Below are 18,646 nucleotides of genomic sequence, written 5' to 3'. Positions count from 1 at the left end.
AATAAAGATACACAGATCCATAATAAACAAAATATTACAATAAAGATAAACAAACCTCCATTCCAAATATTTTAATACACATTTAAAATTAAAAATAAAAAATGTAACTAAAACACAAAATAGAAGAAAGCCAAACGTTTGTGGAACAATAATAAACTAATTAAAGAAGAAAAACAAATTTCAAAGATAAAACAAAAAGTAAAACCATGAGAAACACCAACAATAGTTGTACCATAACTTACACGTATCTCATCTACAAAAATAATAATATATAAACAAAAGTGATAATAAAATATCCCCAACTACACAAATGTTATCTCTTTTTTCCCTCAGGTTAATCTTAATTACTTTGTCATATATGTAGACCATCATTGCCTACCATACACAGTATTACAAAAAAAATTTAAAACAAGGCACCTCATCACCTAAATAGAGTTACATGGCATGACTAATGTAAGCTACTATAACAAGAATGCCAACAAGAATGCCACGTAGAGAAACATACATATGTGCACGTTAATAAAAATAATAGTTGTCATTTTACCGTACTATATAATAACAAACACAGCCTACAAAACACATTCACTAAGCAAATTAGTAATTCCAATCTAAAAACAGAGCAAATGAAGAACGAAGAAGTAAACAACGTCCTCCTCGCACTTATCGCTTACCTCCGTGAGATAGCAGACATTATAGAAGCAGCTCAAACCAAATTACAAGAGGGATTCACCATGGAAGATAGCTCTCATACCATAATCTCCACACATGCAGACCACCCCAATTCGAAAATCCTAAAAAACATCCTTCAAGATGCCACAGTCGAGGACCAGTCCATGGAGGACAACATCTCCTTCATGCTTGGATCGATCCATAAAAGGATTGGAAAATATAAACGTACAATGAAAGACTCAGATACCTTGTAATTACGTTTTTGCCCAGTAAAACCATGTTCATATTTTAAGAGATACAATCAGTTCCATAGTAATATATAAATAAATGGAATATTAGTGTTACTATCTTTTAACCTTATTATTCTTACTTACTTTTATAATATACGAACCCACATATGTATATACAAAACACTGAAGTATATTCTCCCTCAAAAGTAAATACGAAAATTAGAAACTCATCATTACAAACCCTGTCCTTATCCATGCAGTGCTCAGACAATAGATACCTACAAAATGTAAGCGTCATAAATGACACCAACTAGCCACATCTTAGTCACTATATAACAAGCAACATCCGAAATCATATCAAACAAAATCAAAACAAAGGACAAATGGACACAAGAACCACAACCTTGATCCAAAAAGAAGAGGCTAGAAGGAAGATGCAATCAATTGTCACAAGAATGCTACACCAAGAACAGGTAAGACTTGACGACCTCAAAATAACCCACACCAACTTGACAAACGACCTTCACACCAGACTGCAAACAATCAACAGCCTGAACAACGATCCAGACTCAACCTTCAAATCCTTCACCTTAAGAACTCTGCTCTCCTGCAGTTCTTCAGACCAGCTCATGAAGGAAAGCTTAAATCACTCCATCACACTTACGGAGAAATATCACTATGCTCCAAGACATGGTCCAAATTTTGCAGGCTAGAAACATATAACCAAAAACCAAGTCAAGCAAAGCAGTTCATCATCCAGTTTTTGTTATAAAAGCAGTTGTTTATCTATATTACCATACGTACAAATATCTGTGTAAACATGTTAACATGTACTTCTATGTCAACAACTTTCATCACCCGTGCAACGCACGGGCCTTTTCCTAGTTACTATAACATTCTATGTGTCACTGCATTCGGTCTAATTACGTCGAATTGACTATTTTTTACTGTCAAAATTTTTCTAGCTTGAGTTTACATTGTTTTACCATTAAACAAGTAAAATATAGGATATTTTGGTCATTTGGGTTGGATTCGATGTAACCGAAGCATATTTGAAAGCAATATCGTTTGTTCTTTTTTTTTTTTTTTTTTTTTTTTTTTTTTTTTTTTTTTTTTTTTTTTTTGGGGTAAATAAGTCTATCCAACAACTTTTACATGTATTTTGGATGGTAAGCTCTTTGATGTTTATTATTATTATTATAATATAATATGTGTTTTGAATAAGACAGAACTATTAAATAAAATAAAAACGTGTAAATAATTGCTCGCTTCTTGATTAAATAACAAAAATAAGGGAAGCTGCAATTGCGTGAAGCACATTTTCATTTTCTTCCGCTCTGTTTGAAAGTTGGCTGATTCTCCGATTCTACAGGCAGGTCAACTCCGATCACCAACCGCCCGGCGAGACATGGCAGCAGTAGCGGCTTCTTCTTCAATGGCGCAAGCTATGCTTGCACCTCGATCATCGATGGCGCCGTTTAGTCTCCGTTCTTCTTTGCCTCATCTTCATCTTCTACCTCGTTCAGCTTCTTCTCCGTTGACACATTCTTCTAAGCTCCAAACCTCAGGTACAATACAACAACGTATTTTTTTTCCTCTTTTACTTCCAACAAAAATACAACTGATATGATCAGATCCACGAGGAGTTTTTATGTGTTTCAATTTGTCGAAATTGCTTTGATTGGATGTTTTGGTGCCCTAAACTTGTTGACGCGTCTTCATCGTTCTGAATAATCTAAATTATTACCCTCTTCGTTGGAGACTTCACACAGGTCTCGTTTACATTAAGGATTTCATCATACATGTTTACAAAATGGACCAATAGAGCATATATGATCATAGTAAATTAGTGATTAGACTTGAGTTAGGCCCAATAGCTGATGTTAAATGGCTTCTCTCAATCAGACGATTGAGATTAATGGAGACCAGGGTATTACATAACGATGAATGATCACTTCTATGCCTGATATTCATCAAAATCTCTTTGAAACAGCATCCAAGAGATCATTATCATATCGCATCAAGGCATCTTCAGAGGATACATCTGAAACTTCAGAAATTGGGGAGGTATTCTCGGGATTAAAGGAAAAGGTGAGTCACTATTTACCCTTCATTAAATCCCAACCTTGTGAATCTGAATGCTCCTTGAAATTCTTGTTTCTTCATGCTCTTGAACTTGATTATATTTTGCATCTTTTAACAGTGGAATGCACTTGAAAACAAACCCATTGCTCTTGTCTATGGAGGAGGAGCAGTTGTTGGTGTTTGGTTATCTTCCACAGTTCTTAATGCCATCAATGAGGTTCCTGTGGTAAGTCATATATAAATATAAACTAAACTTCATCTACATCAAAATATATAGACTTTATTTAAACTCTTGTAAATCTTTAATGATATGTTTTAGTTTTATAAATATATCAACTAAATTGTGCAAGCAGATCCCAAAGTTCTTGGAACTTGTAGGATTTGGATACACTGGATGGTTTATCTATCGTTATCTTCTCTTTAAGGTGAATATTTATATTTGACATGGGTATAAGTGTAATTTCGTTAATTTTATTTCTTTTTTAAAAATTGGGCCTTTGTCTACAGTCAACTAGAAAAGAACTAGCTGATGATATTGAAGCATTGAAGAAGAAGATTGTTGGAAGCGAATAGAGGATTGTAATTGGTAACATGTTTCTATGTCCATATTTAGTTTATATTATTAATTTTAAAGTTATTTATATGCATCCTTCCACCATGATGCTTGATAATGTGCACATTGTGTAGTGTGAAGTGTTTTAATATGTTGTATCAATTGTTTTCATGTATTTGTTCCTGTTGTATTTTGGCTAACTTTTATTGGAAATAAATTAACAACTTGATGATGTTTATGAATTGATACTATTACTTGAATTGCACATTTGAACTCTTATTAAATAGTAAATACAATGACTAAAACTATGACTTTTTGCTACAACACGTGCGCTATATATCTTTATAATTTAGATTTTTTTTGAAAGTATGTTATAATAAAAAGAAATAAAAGAAGATGCTAAAATAAAGAAATAAATGAATATACGTTGCTATTTCTTGGTATTTGATTCCCTTTTTGAAGAGTCAAGAAATGCCCCCCTTGTATATGGGCTTTATGTGTTTATAAAAAGTAAACGCCAACACTTTTATTTATATGAGGATAACTACTAAATCATATAAAACTTGGATGTAAACGAAGTGAGCTCATTTTTTATTAAAAAATTAATTGATGCAAAGTTCAACATCAAAGAATTATATAACACTCAAGGCATGCGTAACCTTTGTAACACTCATTATTCCTCTTCAACATTAAACTTATTAAAGTAACCTTTATAGCCTCCACCATGCCACTTCAAAAGTAAATTATCTTAGTGTGGATAATGTAAGATATATCCACTTTGGGTTCAATTTCCCACCAATGTGGTATACAACAAAATCAACTAACTTCTCAATCTTTGTTTTGGCTTATGCTATTATTTTAGGAGGGGGATAACGACTCTTTAGGGTAACTAACTATTGCGTTTGTTTTTATTTGGATACTTTTTTTTACTCAATATACCATCGAACTTGTTTGTGTTTACCATAACCCTTTTGACCGGCTTTTGACCTGTGATAGCCGGTCAAAGGGTTATGGTGAACACAAACAACAAGTTCGATGGTATATTGAGTACAAAAAAAGGAAAGGGACCAAATGATAACAAATGCAATAGTTGGTTACCCTCCTGAATCATTTTTCCCTTTACTTATTTACAACAAATCTCACATTATCTCATGCTGATATTAATGACTTTATGAGATTCATTATTGTTTCTCTTCAAAACATAACCCACGAAAGAACATTATTCATACATGTACAACTTCGTAATGCACTTGAATATTTGTTAGGGGAATCTTGACTAAGCAGGTGCATTTCATGACTACATTTACATTTCCAATCAAATGATTTATCGTATCATGAATTCTAGACAAGTCTACAAATGAGTGAAATCACAAGTGTTGTGATTTTTTAGTTTACTTAGCTTTAAGATCGAATTCATGGGATAAGATACAACATTAATATGTACAATATTCATGCAACTTTTGCAGACACATCACCATAATATACCTTAAGGTAAACGTTTATGCTGATAAATATACCTCTCATACACAGTCATATCCTTTTGCAGAGAGATGTTGACAGCTAACCACAGTAAGCATAGCATAGACCATGTTTTAACGAAGTTACCCTCTGAAACGCTCTGCATATACGTTATGGCCACAAAAGGTTGCAGTCTTTGATAATTTTGCAACTTTAATTCATTTAACTTTTCGGGGTAAATGACTCGGAAGGGTAACCAACTATTGAGTTTGTTCTCATTTGGTCCTTTTTTTGTACTCAATATACCATCGTACTTGTTTTTTATGTTCACCATAACCCTTTGACCGACTATCACAGGTCAAAAGCTGGTCAAAAGGGTTATGGTGAACACAAACAACAAGTTCGATGGTATATTGAGTACAAAAAAGGAAAGGGATCAAATGAAAACAAACGCAAAAGTTAGTTACTCTAACGAGTCATTATCCCTTAGGAGAGTGGTCTATTGAAAATGCTCATAGTAAGGGGTGAATTTTGTGTATTTTTATTTACATTATGGTCTTCGAATGAATTTATCAAAAAGTAGTCTATGGAGTGACTATTACATTGGTAAAAGTCAATGATTTTGTATAAAAATTACCTTTTGAGCACTTGGGGATTACCGGTTTGGTGTCATATGTGCAAGATGGAAGCCTGGCTACTGGTCCTTGAAAAGTTTAATCAAAAACTTTTGTGATGGAAGTTAAATCTTTTTCAATCGGGGGTCGTCTTACCCTTCTTGTAGCGATTTTGGGAAGTTTAGGAGTTTGTTATTTTCTCCATTTTTCGAGTGCCCATATATTGGTTTTGAAGATGGAAGGTGATAGTTTATTTGTAACATCCCAAATTTCAGAAGTTTGAGTTAAGAGCTTAAAGTGTAGATTGAAGAAGGGACTCGACGAGTAGGTATACTTACTCGCCGAGTCGGAGCTGGATCCAGGTTATAAAATAAGTGACCGACTCGGCGAGTCGGTGAGTGGACTCGGCGAGTCTGGTCTGGACGAGAAAAGCCCTAATCTTAGGGTTTGCACCCTATTTAAAGGACCTTATGTCCTCTCCTCAGCCCCCTTGTCGGCCAGAAGCTTCTTTAAGTGATTCCAAACCCAAATTTGAGTAAGAGGAGGAGGAAAGTGAGCTTGGGGCTTTTACAAGAGAAAGATTTGGAGGATTTGACCACTAAGGAGCTAGAGGATTCAACTCTTTGGTTGTGAGCATCAGTTTGAAGGTAACAATCTGTCACTTTGCCTTTGTTACTTCTAGATCTTTTCTTGGATGATGTTTTGGGGCCATTTTGGCATGTTAAGGAGCCATTTCGAGTTAGAAGTCCAGATCTGAGGTTGCTACTTCAGATCTAGGCTTGCCTTGGTCCAAAAACCCGTAAAGTATCAGCCCTTGGTGTGTTGGTGAAGCATATTTGTCTTAAACCCTAGCCCTAGAGTGTTTTAAGCCTATAGCTCCTTGGTTTCACGTAAAGTTTGCAACTTTACGCGAAGGGTGGGCCATAGAAGAGTGGATCTACAGTTTGGATCCCCTGCATGGCTCGAAAAGCCACTATATGGATTAAGATCTGAAGCGACTCAGCGAGTCACATAGGTGGACTCGGCGAGTTGTATGAAGATGGGCAGGAACTCGACGAGTTGGAAGAACAACTCGGTGAGTCTGTTGAAGATTGCCTTGGACTCGGCAATTCTGTTCTTGGACTCGGCGAGTCAGGTCGCAGAACTCCAACCCCTTTTGGTTAAGCTTGGATCTGTGAGTCGGTTGGCGACTCAGTTAGTTGGTCAAGACGGAATTCTGAGATCGTTCAACTCGACGAGTTCTGGGGCGACTCGGCGAGTTGAGTCGTGTTATGGGAGTTTTCTGAGTATAAGAACTCGATGATTCGACGGGTTGACTCGGCGAGTAGAGTCAAATAGGAAGGTTGACTTTGACCAAAGTTGACTTAGTTGACCCTGGGAGGACAGTTTAGTCTAAGTGTTGATATTGGTATTGGTTGCTCAGGGAGCTAGAGGAGCAGCATTTCAGAGAGTTGCCGGTTAGCAGCCAGAGGGTTATCATCTGAGTTCAGCAGTTCAGGTGAGTTTTCCTTCCAGTAGGAACGGGTCTATGGCCACAATGCCGACCCGTCTAGATAGCAGTAGTTTCCGGACTTCGGTCCGATGCAGTAGTTCAGTGTGCTTGATGTCTTTGTGATTCAAGCATGCTTTTGTGTTATGTGTTCCGGACCTCGGTCCGATGCAGTATGCAGTATATGTGTTTATGTTAGTAGTTATGATTATGCTATGCCATGTTCAGCCAATTAGTCCGGACTTCGGTCCGATGCAGGGCGCAAGGACCCAGTTAGTCCGGACTTCGATCTGATGCAGTTAGCTGGACTTCGGTACGATGCAAGGGGTAAGGCCCCAGTTAGTCCGGACTCCGGTCCAATGCAGTTTTCGGACTATGGTCCGATGCAGGGGACAAGGCCTCAGTTAGTCCGGATTTTGATCTGATGATGTGGGCAAGGCCTAGTATGTGCTTTATATGTTATTGTATGGTATGTGGTAGTTTGGGGGAGCTCACTAAGCTTTGTGCTTACAGTTTCAGTTTTGGTTTCAGGTACTTCCACAAGCAAGGGGAAGAGCTCGGATTGATGGCATGACACACACCACAGTTGCAGTTTATTCCTGGGAGTTTCATTTAGATATTTTGATATGATATTAATTTCAGTTTTGAATTGATACTTCTACTATGGCATGTTGAGGCATACGATTCATGGTTTTATTATCTAATAGTTGATGTTGCGAATTTTAGTAATATTAAAACAAAAATTTTTGGGTTGTATTTTGGATCGTTACATTATTTTATTTTATTTTATTTTATATTTTTTTATAGGGAGGTGACATGCATGGATTATCAAAAAACGCGTTGCATTAAATGAGATCATGTGCTTACATCTATAGATAAAAGAGGCCTCGAGATTGGTAATTTGTATGTGTCTAATAAAGCTCTGTTATCTTAATAGAGATGATGGTTTCATACGAATTCTATGCGTTTTGGGCGAGTTATTAAAGTTATTTATGGTTTTGAAAGGTAGGTTCAAATAACGCTACTTGGGATCGCTTTCGACAACCATGTGAGAAGGTGTAGTAAACATGAGAGTAAATTATACGATTTGTCCCTCGACCAAGTGTTAAATTGCTCGTTTAGTCATTAATTTCAAAAATTAACTTGTTTCTCACTCGGACCGTCCCTGACGAACATAAAATGACTATTTTACTTTTTTTTCTTATATATATATATATATATATATATATATATATATATATATATATATATGATTTGTTTGTTATTAAAAATTTAAAAGAAAAATAAAAAATAAAGAAAACAAAAAAGGGTCCACCACTACAAACACTTATCATCTACACTAACCCCACTCACACCCTTCAATCATTTATCATAAGTTTATCTTCATGAGTTCATCTTCTACTGCTGGACCACCACAAAACACCACCGGACCACAATGCAACACCGTCGGACCACCGTGCAACACCACTGGACCACCGCCTCTATTTATCTCAGAAACACCGTCGACTGCCCTTTCTTCCCTCGTTCTTCTTCCCAGTTAGTCCTTAAGCCACCACCGTCGACCACCAGGTCTGTAGAAACACCAGGTGGAGGTGGAGCAGAGGAACACAAACACACATTTTTTTGTTTATTGTTGCAATACAGATAAAGAGAGAGCAAGAGAGACGAAGATAGAGCCGCCATCGCCACCCCGCCATCGTCACTTGTTCGGAAATCCAAACTCCAAACTCCAGGTGGTGGTTGTTGAAGGTAACTTCATCTTCTTCACCTAAATCCATCTTCACTAATGTACATCCCAACGTATCCGGTGGTAACCCAACAGATCGGGTGGAGATGGACGGTTATTTCATGTGGTTTTAACACATCTGTTACTAATGAGATAAACCCTAGCCGACGAAGATGACGACGTAAATATGACAAAACCTAGCGTACAAAGGCTTGGAGGTGACGATTACTTGCAGATCTCAGGCAGTGTTTAGTGATGATATAGGTAAAGGAGGTCAAAAGTGGTATCGCCGACGTTCTAGGGTGAAGGAGGTAGGAACGGAAGGTCGGTGGCGTCGTTGGTTGGCTAGGGTTTTGGATTCCAGTTCGGAGTGGGTGAGAAAGAGGGAGGCAACGCCAGATGGTGTCTTTATTGGTTGCGGAACAACGGTTATGTGGTGGTGGTGGAGCACCGGCGGTGATTCAGGTGGGTGGTGGGGTGGTGGTTCATGAAAGAAAAAGGATATAAGAAGGTGGGGCCCAATTATTTAATGATTTCTTTAAAATTATAATTAATAATAATAACAATCTAAAAATAAATAAAAAAATAAATGAATAAGAGAAAAATAGATATTTTATGTATGGTTAGTGATTTAAGGACTGTGCGAGTTAATTTTTGAAAATAATGACTAAACGAGCAATTCAGCACTTAGATGAGAGACGAATCATGTAATTTACTCTAAACATGATTAACCGGCTTCAATCAAAAGAGGTTGATGTTGCTTCTTTTATGTAAATGGAGCTTAATAATAGGTATAGTATGCATTTTTGGGAGGAGTGGTTGGGTTGGGGATAGACCTCCTCATATGTCCCTAGACTTTATGCCCTTGAGACGGTCAAATATTATCTATTTTTGATCGTTTTAATTTAAGAAATTGGTCTTGGGGTAGCGACAACTATAATTGGGGGGAGATGAAGCCGAATTGGATGCTTTCTATAACCATATTGAAGGTTTGTTTTCTCATACATAAATGACACATGAGTTTGGGACCTTTCTTTTTCAAGAGATAATTTTGTTGCTTCTTTGCGTCAGTTGGTGGATGACCGAACTCTTGGTACTTCTGGGTTTATCACATGCTAGAATAAATTAACCCAATAAAGATTAATATTCTAGCATCGAGAATGAACTTGGATCGGATGCCTACTTGGAAAAATATGGATAAATAATGAATTGATATAAATTTCATTGCTTTGTCCTATATGTGATATGGACATTAAGATAGTGTAACATTTTTTTATTAATTGCTAAACGTCTAAGGAGTTGAGGGAGAATTTTTTTCACTGTAGGATATTAGGTGTTTGCAGCTGTATTTGTTTAATGAGCGGATCAAATGTCTAGTGTAAGTGTGTCAAAGAGTGTTGTTAGCATAAATGCAATCTTTTGGTGTAAAATTTTATAAAAAGGTTCAATGTTCACTGTTCAAACATTAAACGTCCAAATATTGTTAATGTTTAGCAATTTACCCTCATAGTAGACATTAAGGCAAATATGGCATGGGCCATCCTAAGATGCACTTTACTCTTACCTTTTTGTAGTATAGATGCAACTAGTTATGCTAACTTTGAGATGGTGAAAAACACTACGAATTTGTATGGTCCCATAAAAAAATTACTACAAGATAAAAGAAATTTGGTATTGCAAAAATTACCATGTTTATTACGAACATATTTTTAAGAAAACATTTTTTGGGGTTTTTTTGTTGTTCAAACTTCAAGGAGCATATTCATTATAAAAAAAGATTCATATTGCGAAAACGAGACTTTAGGTAGACTTCATTTTCACAATATAAATCTTCCTTTTGCTGTGAAAATTATATTTGAAGAACCATACCACAAAAAAATAAAGTTTTAGAAACATATTTTCTTGAAAAATATCAATATTTTTGTAAAAGTATTGACAATTTCTCATTACAAGGAGCAATTTCGCAGAACACATAGTAAATTCAATAGTACTATTTGTTTTCTTTTGATTTTGCACGAACGGTGTTTTGCAATCATTTTTTGTTAGTGGGGACCATAATGATGCTACGAGTCGACTTTGTCAAGTAATGGTAATCTAAAGTTGGTAAGGTCGATGGAGAATCGATATGATAGAGCAAAAAAGGGTCAGGAGTACTACCATAATGACTTCTGGTAATACTCTCCAATGCCTAAGTTAGAACAATCGGATGATGATATTACTATGTAAAAGAGTCGGAATGAATATCTTGCTTGTGAATTTGTCTTGTATCCTTCCTAGCTCCTTTTATAGGCTCATGGGTTTGCATGAGATGAGACATATAGTACCATGGTTAGTATTTGTTTATAGGTGGAGTTCGCCCCTAGAGAGTTGTGGGTTCTTTATTAATTAAAGTTGGCTTTAATTCTTTGTGCTAGATTTGTGGGATTTAAGTATCTTTGGTGGGATTCTCTACTGATTAGGTTTGTCTGACTTGTTTGCGTTGTCATGTGTGTGCGCATCTGTCATCCTTTTGATATTCGATATTCATTCTTCTTATCCGGATCGAGTATATCCGGTCATCGCTTTATTGTGTTATTCGGGTTTCTTGGGTGGTGTCCCGGTTACATACAAAACGATATTTTTTGGGTTTTGTAGTGTCATTCATTATTTCGCGTTATGTCATTCATTGCCATTGTCATTACAACATTAGTGGTTATTGAAATTTTTTCCTAAAGTTTTAGTTAATTTTGGAAAAACTTAAAAAAAAAAAAAAAATTTGTTATTAATTTTCTCATTAAACGATAATAATGTGGTGCCATCAAACTTTCTATTAAATCGAAGAAAACAAAACAACTTAAACAAATACAAACACAAACTGTTAATAATATACTATTCATAAATACAATAATCAAAAGTTGTGGCTTATACTAATGTTTTATTTGATACCTATCCCGTAAAGTATGGCGCAAGCGAGGGACTTGAGCTCTTGACTTGCATGTGTAATGGCATCTTAACAAATTTGATTAGTAAACTATGTAATTGAAGATTTGAAGGTCAAGACTCGAGAGACAACACTATCTATTTTATATATTTTTTTATCAAATAATAACATAAATTGGTAGTATACACTCCATGAAATTTGACGATATATTTTTTTATCAAATAATAACATAAATTGGTAGTATACACTCCATGAAATTTGACGGGTGTGTATGGATTATAGCTTGTAACATTTATGTCAGCATTGATATACAATCGATAATCCAACAAATTTAATGATTTAATGAATTCTAATATAATATGAAAAATAGCATGCGAATCTTTGGAAAAAAAATTATTTGCTAACCAGAAACTTGACAAACAAAAAAAAAATCATAAATGGTCCTTGTGGTTTCCTTAAATCTGAAGTTTAGTCCTCGTGGTTTAAAAACATCATAGATGATCCCTGTGCTTTCAAAACTTTTGACGATTGGTCCTTATTGCAAACTCCGTTAAGTTTTGTCCGTTAACTGAAGGGTATTTTCGTCATTTCACTACCACAGGAACCATTTATGATGTTTTTTCTTACTTTTTAAAAAAGAAAATATTAAATATAATTATTTAATATGTAAAATGCTCTCTCTCTCTCTCTCTCTCTCTCTCTCTCTCTCTCTCTCTCTCTCTCTCTCTCTCTCTCTCTCTCTCTCTCTCTCTCTCTCTCTCTCTCAACAGACAGTCATCTCAAGCTGGGTTATTTGAGCCCATATTTAGAATCACTGGCAATAATATTCACAAGTTGGGTAAATTTTGTAGTAGCTGGAGCCATGATTCTACCACAATTTATTCCTCTTCATCTTGATATTCATGTTCGCTAGTTCCTACACTTTAAGAATCGTTCCCTTTAAAGCTGATTTTTAAAGGGAATGTTATTGGAAATAAGATCTAGATGATTTTTAAAGTTGCGATACTTCATATCCCCACTTTCTTTCCTAAAATTATATCAAATCAGAATGGGAAAGGGACACTCACAACAATTTTTTTTACCCCAAGAGCTTTGGGGTTGTGTCACCGGTTACCAGCAAACTCGATGAACCTTAAAGCAAGAAGGCTTAAACTTGATGGACTCTAAATCCGAAAGGCCCAAAATCGATGGCAAAATCTAGAACTGGAGGTGCCGATTGACACATATACAAGGAGGGTTATTTCTTCATCCGAGTATCGAGATACAATTTGGGTTTTTTCTTCATCTGAACTTCTAAGATGAAATATGATCGATTGAGGGAGTAAATAGGAATGCTCTTCGTTTTATACATCATAAAAATTGGGGGAGTAATAGAAAGCCAAACAAAGGAAGTGAATCAATTTAAGGTTTACCTTCAGTTCAGAAAACCCTTCGAACGTCTCGGCTGAAGAAGCCGGAATGGAATCCAAAGAAAAGAAGCACTTGAAGTGATGCCATTTAGTGTTATCATACCCTCGTGGGTCTTGACTCTTCAACCTTAATCTTAGGGATTCATTTTCCTCTTTTTTCTAAAACCTTTGTTAAGTTTCTACAACTGAACATATATAAACCCATCCCTGTCTTCAGATACTCAATTCAACAAGTAGAGGAATCACATATGTGGATGAAAGCAAGAAATATGTTGACGTTCTTGTTCTTGTTGGGATTTAGAGAAAGAGAAACACCAAATTACAAAATCTAGAAACATTGTTGTTGTTGGTGACTGGTTTACGAATTGAATGCAAAGATTTTCAATAGCAATTTGATTTTCAACAAGCATATCAGGAACCATTCAGTTTTCGATTCTGATTATTAGCAAGCAATCGATTGTCCTCACAGTAAATCGGTTCATGAAAATTGACAGCTCAAAAGATGGTAAAAACGCAATGAGAGAGAGAGAGAGAGAGAGGAGGAGGAGGAGGAGGAGAGAGAGACATTTTACATAACAAATAATTATATTTATTTTTTTTCTTTTTTTAAAAAATAAGAGAAAACATCATAAATGGTTCCTGTGGTAGTAAAATGATAAAAATCCCCTTCAGTTAATGGACAAAACTTAATGGAGTTAGCAATAAGGACCAATCGTCAAAAGTTTTGAAAACACATGGACCATCTATTATATTTTTAAACCACGAGGACTAAACTTCAGATCTGGGAAAACCACAATGATCATTTATTATGTTTGTTCAAAAAAAAAAAAAAAAAAAAAAAAAAAAAAAAAAAAAAAAACAACTACAAAAAGGAATTACAAATAAGAGCAAAATATGTAAATATAATTGAGTATGTTGGTTGTATAATTTGTAAATTCTTATTTCTAGCTTTTTGCTAGTGTTTAATAAAATTTGTTTTTAAAAAGAAAACGGTTGTGAAGCCATGCAAGTTGCAACCAAAGTAATCTTTACATTTAATGTTTCTATTAAAAAACCCGAAGTAACAGTGTGAACTAATGTTATCTAATCATATTGCTTTCCTTGGTTTGATCGCTCAAGAAAACGTTGAATCGAGATGTCCAAACATTTCATTTGAGTAGCTTTAATCTTCACATGACCTCTCAACCTTTTTTAGAAAAGGCAAATAACATTATAGGAGGCAAATAGCAAGAAGCTACAACAAGCCAAAAGTTAACAATACGAACAAACAGAGCAAGAAAAGGAAAAACAAAGCAAGGGAAAAAAGACTAAATTAAGTTGAGAGATGAGCGAAAGGCGATACACTCCATTCGATCCAATTCCCACAACCAAGTCCACCTCTGTGCTTGCACCAAACATGCGAGAGAGAGATAATATTGTCTGCAATTTTCGCCGGATGCACACCAATTCCTTTGAAAATCTTATCATTTCTAGATAGCCATAAATTCCATATGAGGCATTGAAACACCATGTTTAGTATTAACTTCTTCCTAGGACAACTTCCCCAGGTAGCCGTGTAATTTGTGAATTCCTTCACATTTTTGAACCCACTCTTTTCAATTCCACACCATTTAAGTATCCAATATTGTACCTCCCTAGAATACTCACATGTAACAAGTATATGATCCACCGTTTCTGTCTCCTTATTACACAAGGGACAAAGATTATTAGGGATGATAATTCCCCTAGTTGCCAAAGTATCTTCCACTGGAATCCTTCCTAACACAGCTCTCCATATGAAACCACTTACTTTCAAAGGAATTAGCTTAGAACACCAAATTGTCGGCCCTTTGAATGGAATCAATTTTGATTCCAATAGTTTTCTCATTAATTTCACAATATATTCACCTGTGGGGTTGAGGATGAATCTGAAACTATATTTGGAATTTTTCTCAATGGTCATATTACCAATATCCAAATATAATTCCAGCAGTCCCTTCAGTTCAATATCGCCTGTTGGTTCGTGTCTCCACATCCATGAAAACCCGATACCAGAAAATCTATCCTCCAATCGACAGTTTTTAACCGTTTCTAGCGCAAACAGGTGAGGAAATTTGATATGAAATGGAATATTACTGCACCAAATGTCTTTCCAAAACAAAATGTTACTTTGCAACCCAGGAGTGAGAGCAAAAATATCCTTATGGTCGATATGTAGCTTTTCAATGGATTTCACCGCCTTCGAAATATTGCACCAAACCCCATGTGTTGTTTTCTTTGCAATATATATTGCAGGTTTGTTGTATAAGTTATGTATGCTCATGATGACATCTTTCCAGAAACTGCCTTTGTCGTTCATGAACCTCCACCACCATTTGATCAATAGGGCGATATTTTGAGCAAGTAGGGAACCAACACCGAGACCTCCTTCCGATTTTGGTGCAGTAACAGTTTTCCAATCAACCCAGTGTATTCTTTTTTTGAGTTCTCCACCTCCCCATAAGAATCTACACCTGATCTTGTCAAGTTGATCAATGATTCCTTGAGGAGCCTTGAAGAGGGACATGTAATACGTAGGGAGGCAGTCAAGAACTGATTTTATGAGGGTGAGACGACCTCCAAATGATAAGGATTTGGCTTTCCAGCTCGATAATTTGGAGGAAAATTTATCCAGAATTGGTTTCCAGTTCTTCTTTAACGCCATGTTAGCCCCAACTGGGACTCCCAAATATGTGAATGGCAAATCACCTTGCAGACAATCCAGCACCTGCGCTGTTTTTGACAGTTCTGTCTTTGAGACCCCCACACCAAAGATACGAGATTTAAAAAAGTTTACTTTTAACCCTGATGATATATGAAAGCTTTTGAGAATTCTAGATAAGTTTTTGATACTATCAATGTTCCATTCCCCAAAAAATATCGCTTCATCAGCGTAGAATCTTTCATACTACATTAAGAGATGGTTAACCCTTTAACTACAATCACAAATCGGGCAGAGAATGTAATCCACCCAATCTCTTTTTATCCGGATTTACCCCAGCAGACACCCTATTAGCAACTTGACATGAACAAAACTATTTCATCTAGTTGGAATATCATAATATCCTCCATTACCAAAGTATCATTATCACTAATTTTCCATACCAAAAAAAAACAATTAATCTCTAGAAACATCAAATTCCTAGTGCCATTGTCGTTTTGATTAGAAAGGATCACCAATTAAAGAATATCATTCGTTCCGACCATTGCTTCCCCCTACATGTTAGCTAGTTAGCATCTAGGGTTAGGCCCAAGACCTTTAGAGTTTAGGTTAGGCCAAAGATCCTTATGTATCTCTATTTATATTAAGTCTAACCCTCACTATTAATCAAACAATCTATTCTATAACACTTCAGACCTCAACATAAACATATAGGCTAAAAATGATTTGGAACGTGCTAAAAAACTACGCCATCTTTATTGAAATCTAACTCAAAATTCCGTAGAAATTAAACCAATCTTTAATGCCAAATCTCCCAACCAAACGTCTCTCTAAAGTTTAGTTCTTTGGCCATTACCCATCTTTTTTGACAAACAAAAAGATCTATACCTTTAGTTCGAAGATGCATGGAATCTCGTACAATGTCAACCGCGGACCATTATAAAAAATCTAGTAATCGATTGCTTAAAGTAATCATTATCTTCATAAATCATTTTAATAACCCGATTCCACAAATGCATAACCACCTTCACGAAAGCGACATATCCATTTAAAAAGAAGGCAAACAAACTACCAATGGCAAAACTTTTATCTTCGGATAGATATCCGAGACTTATTGTCCAACTAATCCACCGTAATCTCCTTTCACCCAAATCACCTACCAACAAAACAGGTTTCCAAGATACTCCAAAAATTTTATATTTTTGGAGTTTTAAGTAGGAACATATAATATATCCACATACCGCCCATAACCGACATGAGTATAAGCAATCTACCACCCACCGAAAGCGATTTAGCCTTCAAATCGGAATTTTTTTTAGGGTTGTTTGGCAAAGTTTATTAGCTTATTACCGGTTCCATGTTGGTGATTATTTTAATGTCACCATGTCATTTTATGTAACTGGACTAACATGTGAGCTAAATGGCTTCTTAATTTGTACTATAATATAAGTACGGGTTGGTGCGGAGTGCACACATGTATAAGATCAAATTAAAAGCCGGTTCAATGTCAAGTCGGGGGTCCGGGGCCAGCGTCCCTGGGTCCGAGGTTTCCAAAGGAGCGGCGTCCCATTGGCGAGGTCGAGGGCAGCGCCCCAAAACCTCACCGGATTTTACATATGAGAACATAGTGGAAAATTCAGATTCTTGAGGGTGATTATGGTAAAACTAACGAAACTCGTTAGTTTTGGTAACCTAAATCCCCATTAATCCGGATTACCCTAACTTGCCTCCAAAGCAACTAATAACGGCTCAACCCTCATGAAACCCTAATTTCGTTTATTATATAAACGACTCTTCCTGTTGTGAAGTTAAATCCGAAAATTAGCTCTCGTTTACTTCAAAACTCTCACATAATCTTTTTAGCAAATTGGCTTACGATTTCTGTGCCTAGAATCGTAAGTGTCCCATGGATTATCCTAGGCTGAATTTCTTGCAACCCAGACATAGAGTAAAAATATCAGTTCGGAAAGTGTTCTCACGATCCAAGTTGGTATCCATATCTCCACCACAAACCCTAAATATTCTAACATTCCACACTATAAGGAATTTAATGAATTGCCTTGTGTGATGGCATTGTATTGATTTCAATATATATATATATATATATATATATATATATATATATATATATATATAAGTTTAATAACATAAATTAGTAGTATATATATATATATATATATATATATATATATATATATATATATATATATATATATATATAAGTTTAATTGAAAAAATAAAAAAATTTGAGATACGGGGGAATCATTCTCAGCCACTCATTTATTTTTGCCGCAAAAACCTCCATCGTACCAGTGGAAATAGGAAAAGAATACATATGTGTTTTCCAACAAAACATGTTTCCTTAAACTATGCTAATCATTACTTTAATATATACAAAAACATGGTTTTTTAATTTTTAAGAAATTATTTTTATCGAAAAATAATTTTAAATATATCAAAATTCATAATTTTTTTATTCTCTATAAATAGACATCCACATTAATATAGTTTTAAGATAAATTAAAATTTTATTTTTTATAGTTTCAGCTATCGTTATTCATAAGTGAATAAAAATCTATCAGATTTTTACTACAGTACATTCGTTATCCACTTATGAATAAAAAAAATATGACTAACTTTTTTTACAGTTTAAGTATCATTTATACTACTTATTCATATATGAATAACAAATTAACTGTAACAAAAATATGATAAATGTTTTATTTATATATGAATATAAAATATGACAACAACTAATACACGTTTTATTCATATATAAATATAATATATAACGAAAGATGATGTAAAAAATA

The 18,646-nt window shown here is 35.2% G+C and overlaps 1 protein-coding gene across 1 annotated transcript; it reads left to right on the top strand.

The window, feature by feature from the left end:
- The first annotated feature begins 2,191 nt into the window (after window positions 1–2,191).
- Window positions 2,192–3,769, top strand: LOC145077040 (protein CURVATURE THYLAKOID 1A, chloroplastic-like). The gene is made up of 5 exons (XM_079022820.1): window positions 2,192–2,467; window positions 2,893–2,990; window positions 3,103–3,210; window positions 3,338–3,409; window positions 3,492–3,769. Exons 1-5 carry the CDS (start codon window positions 2,308–2,310, stop codon window positions 3,555–3,557), a joined length of 504 nt encoding a protein of 167 aa, XP_078878946.1. The 5' UTR covers window positions 2,192–2,307; the 3' UTR covers window positions 3,558–3,769.
- Window positions 3,770–18,646: the final 14,877 nt, after the last annotated feature.

The sequence above is a fragment of the Lactuca serriola genome, chromosome 9, assembly GCF_051521515.1.
Source record: "Lactuca serriola cultivar US96UC23 chromosome 9, Lser_US96UC23_V15, whole genome shotgun sequence".
In the NCBI taxonomy this organism is placed as follows: Eukaryota; Viridiplantae; Streptophyta; class Magnoliopsida; order Asterales; family Asteraceae; genus Lactuca; species Lactuca serriola.
This window is presented reverse-complemented; position numbering and strand designations above follow the sequence as displayed.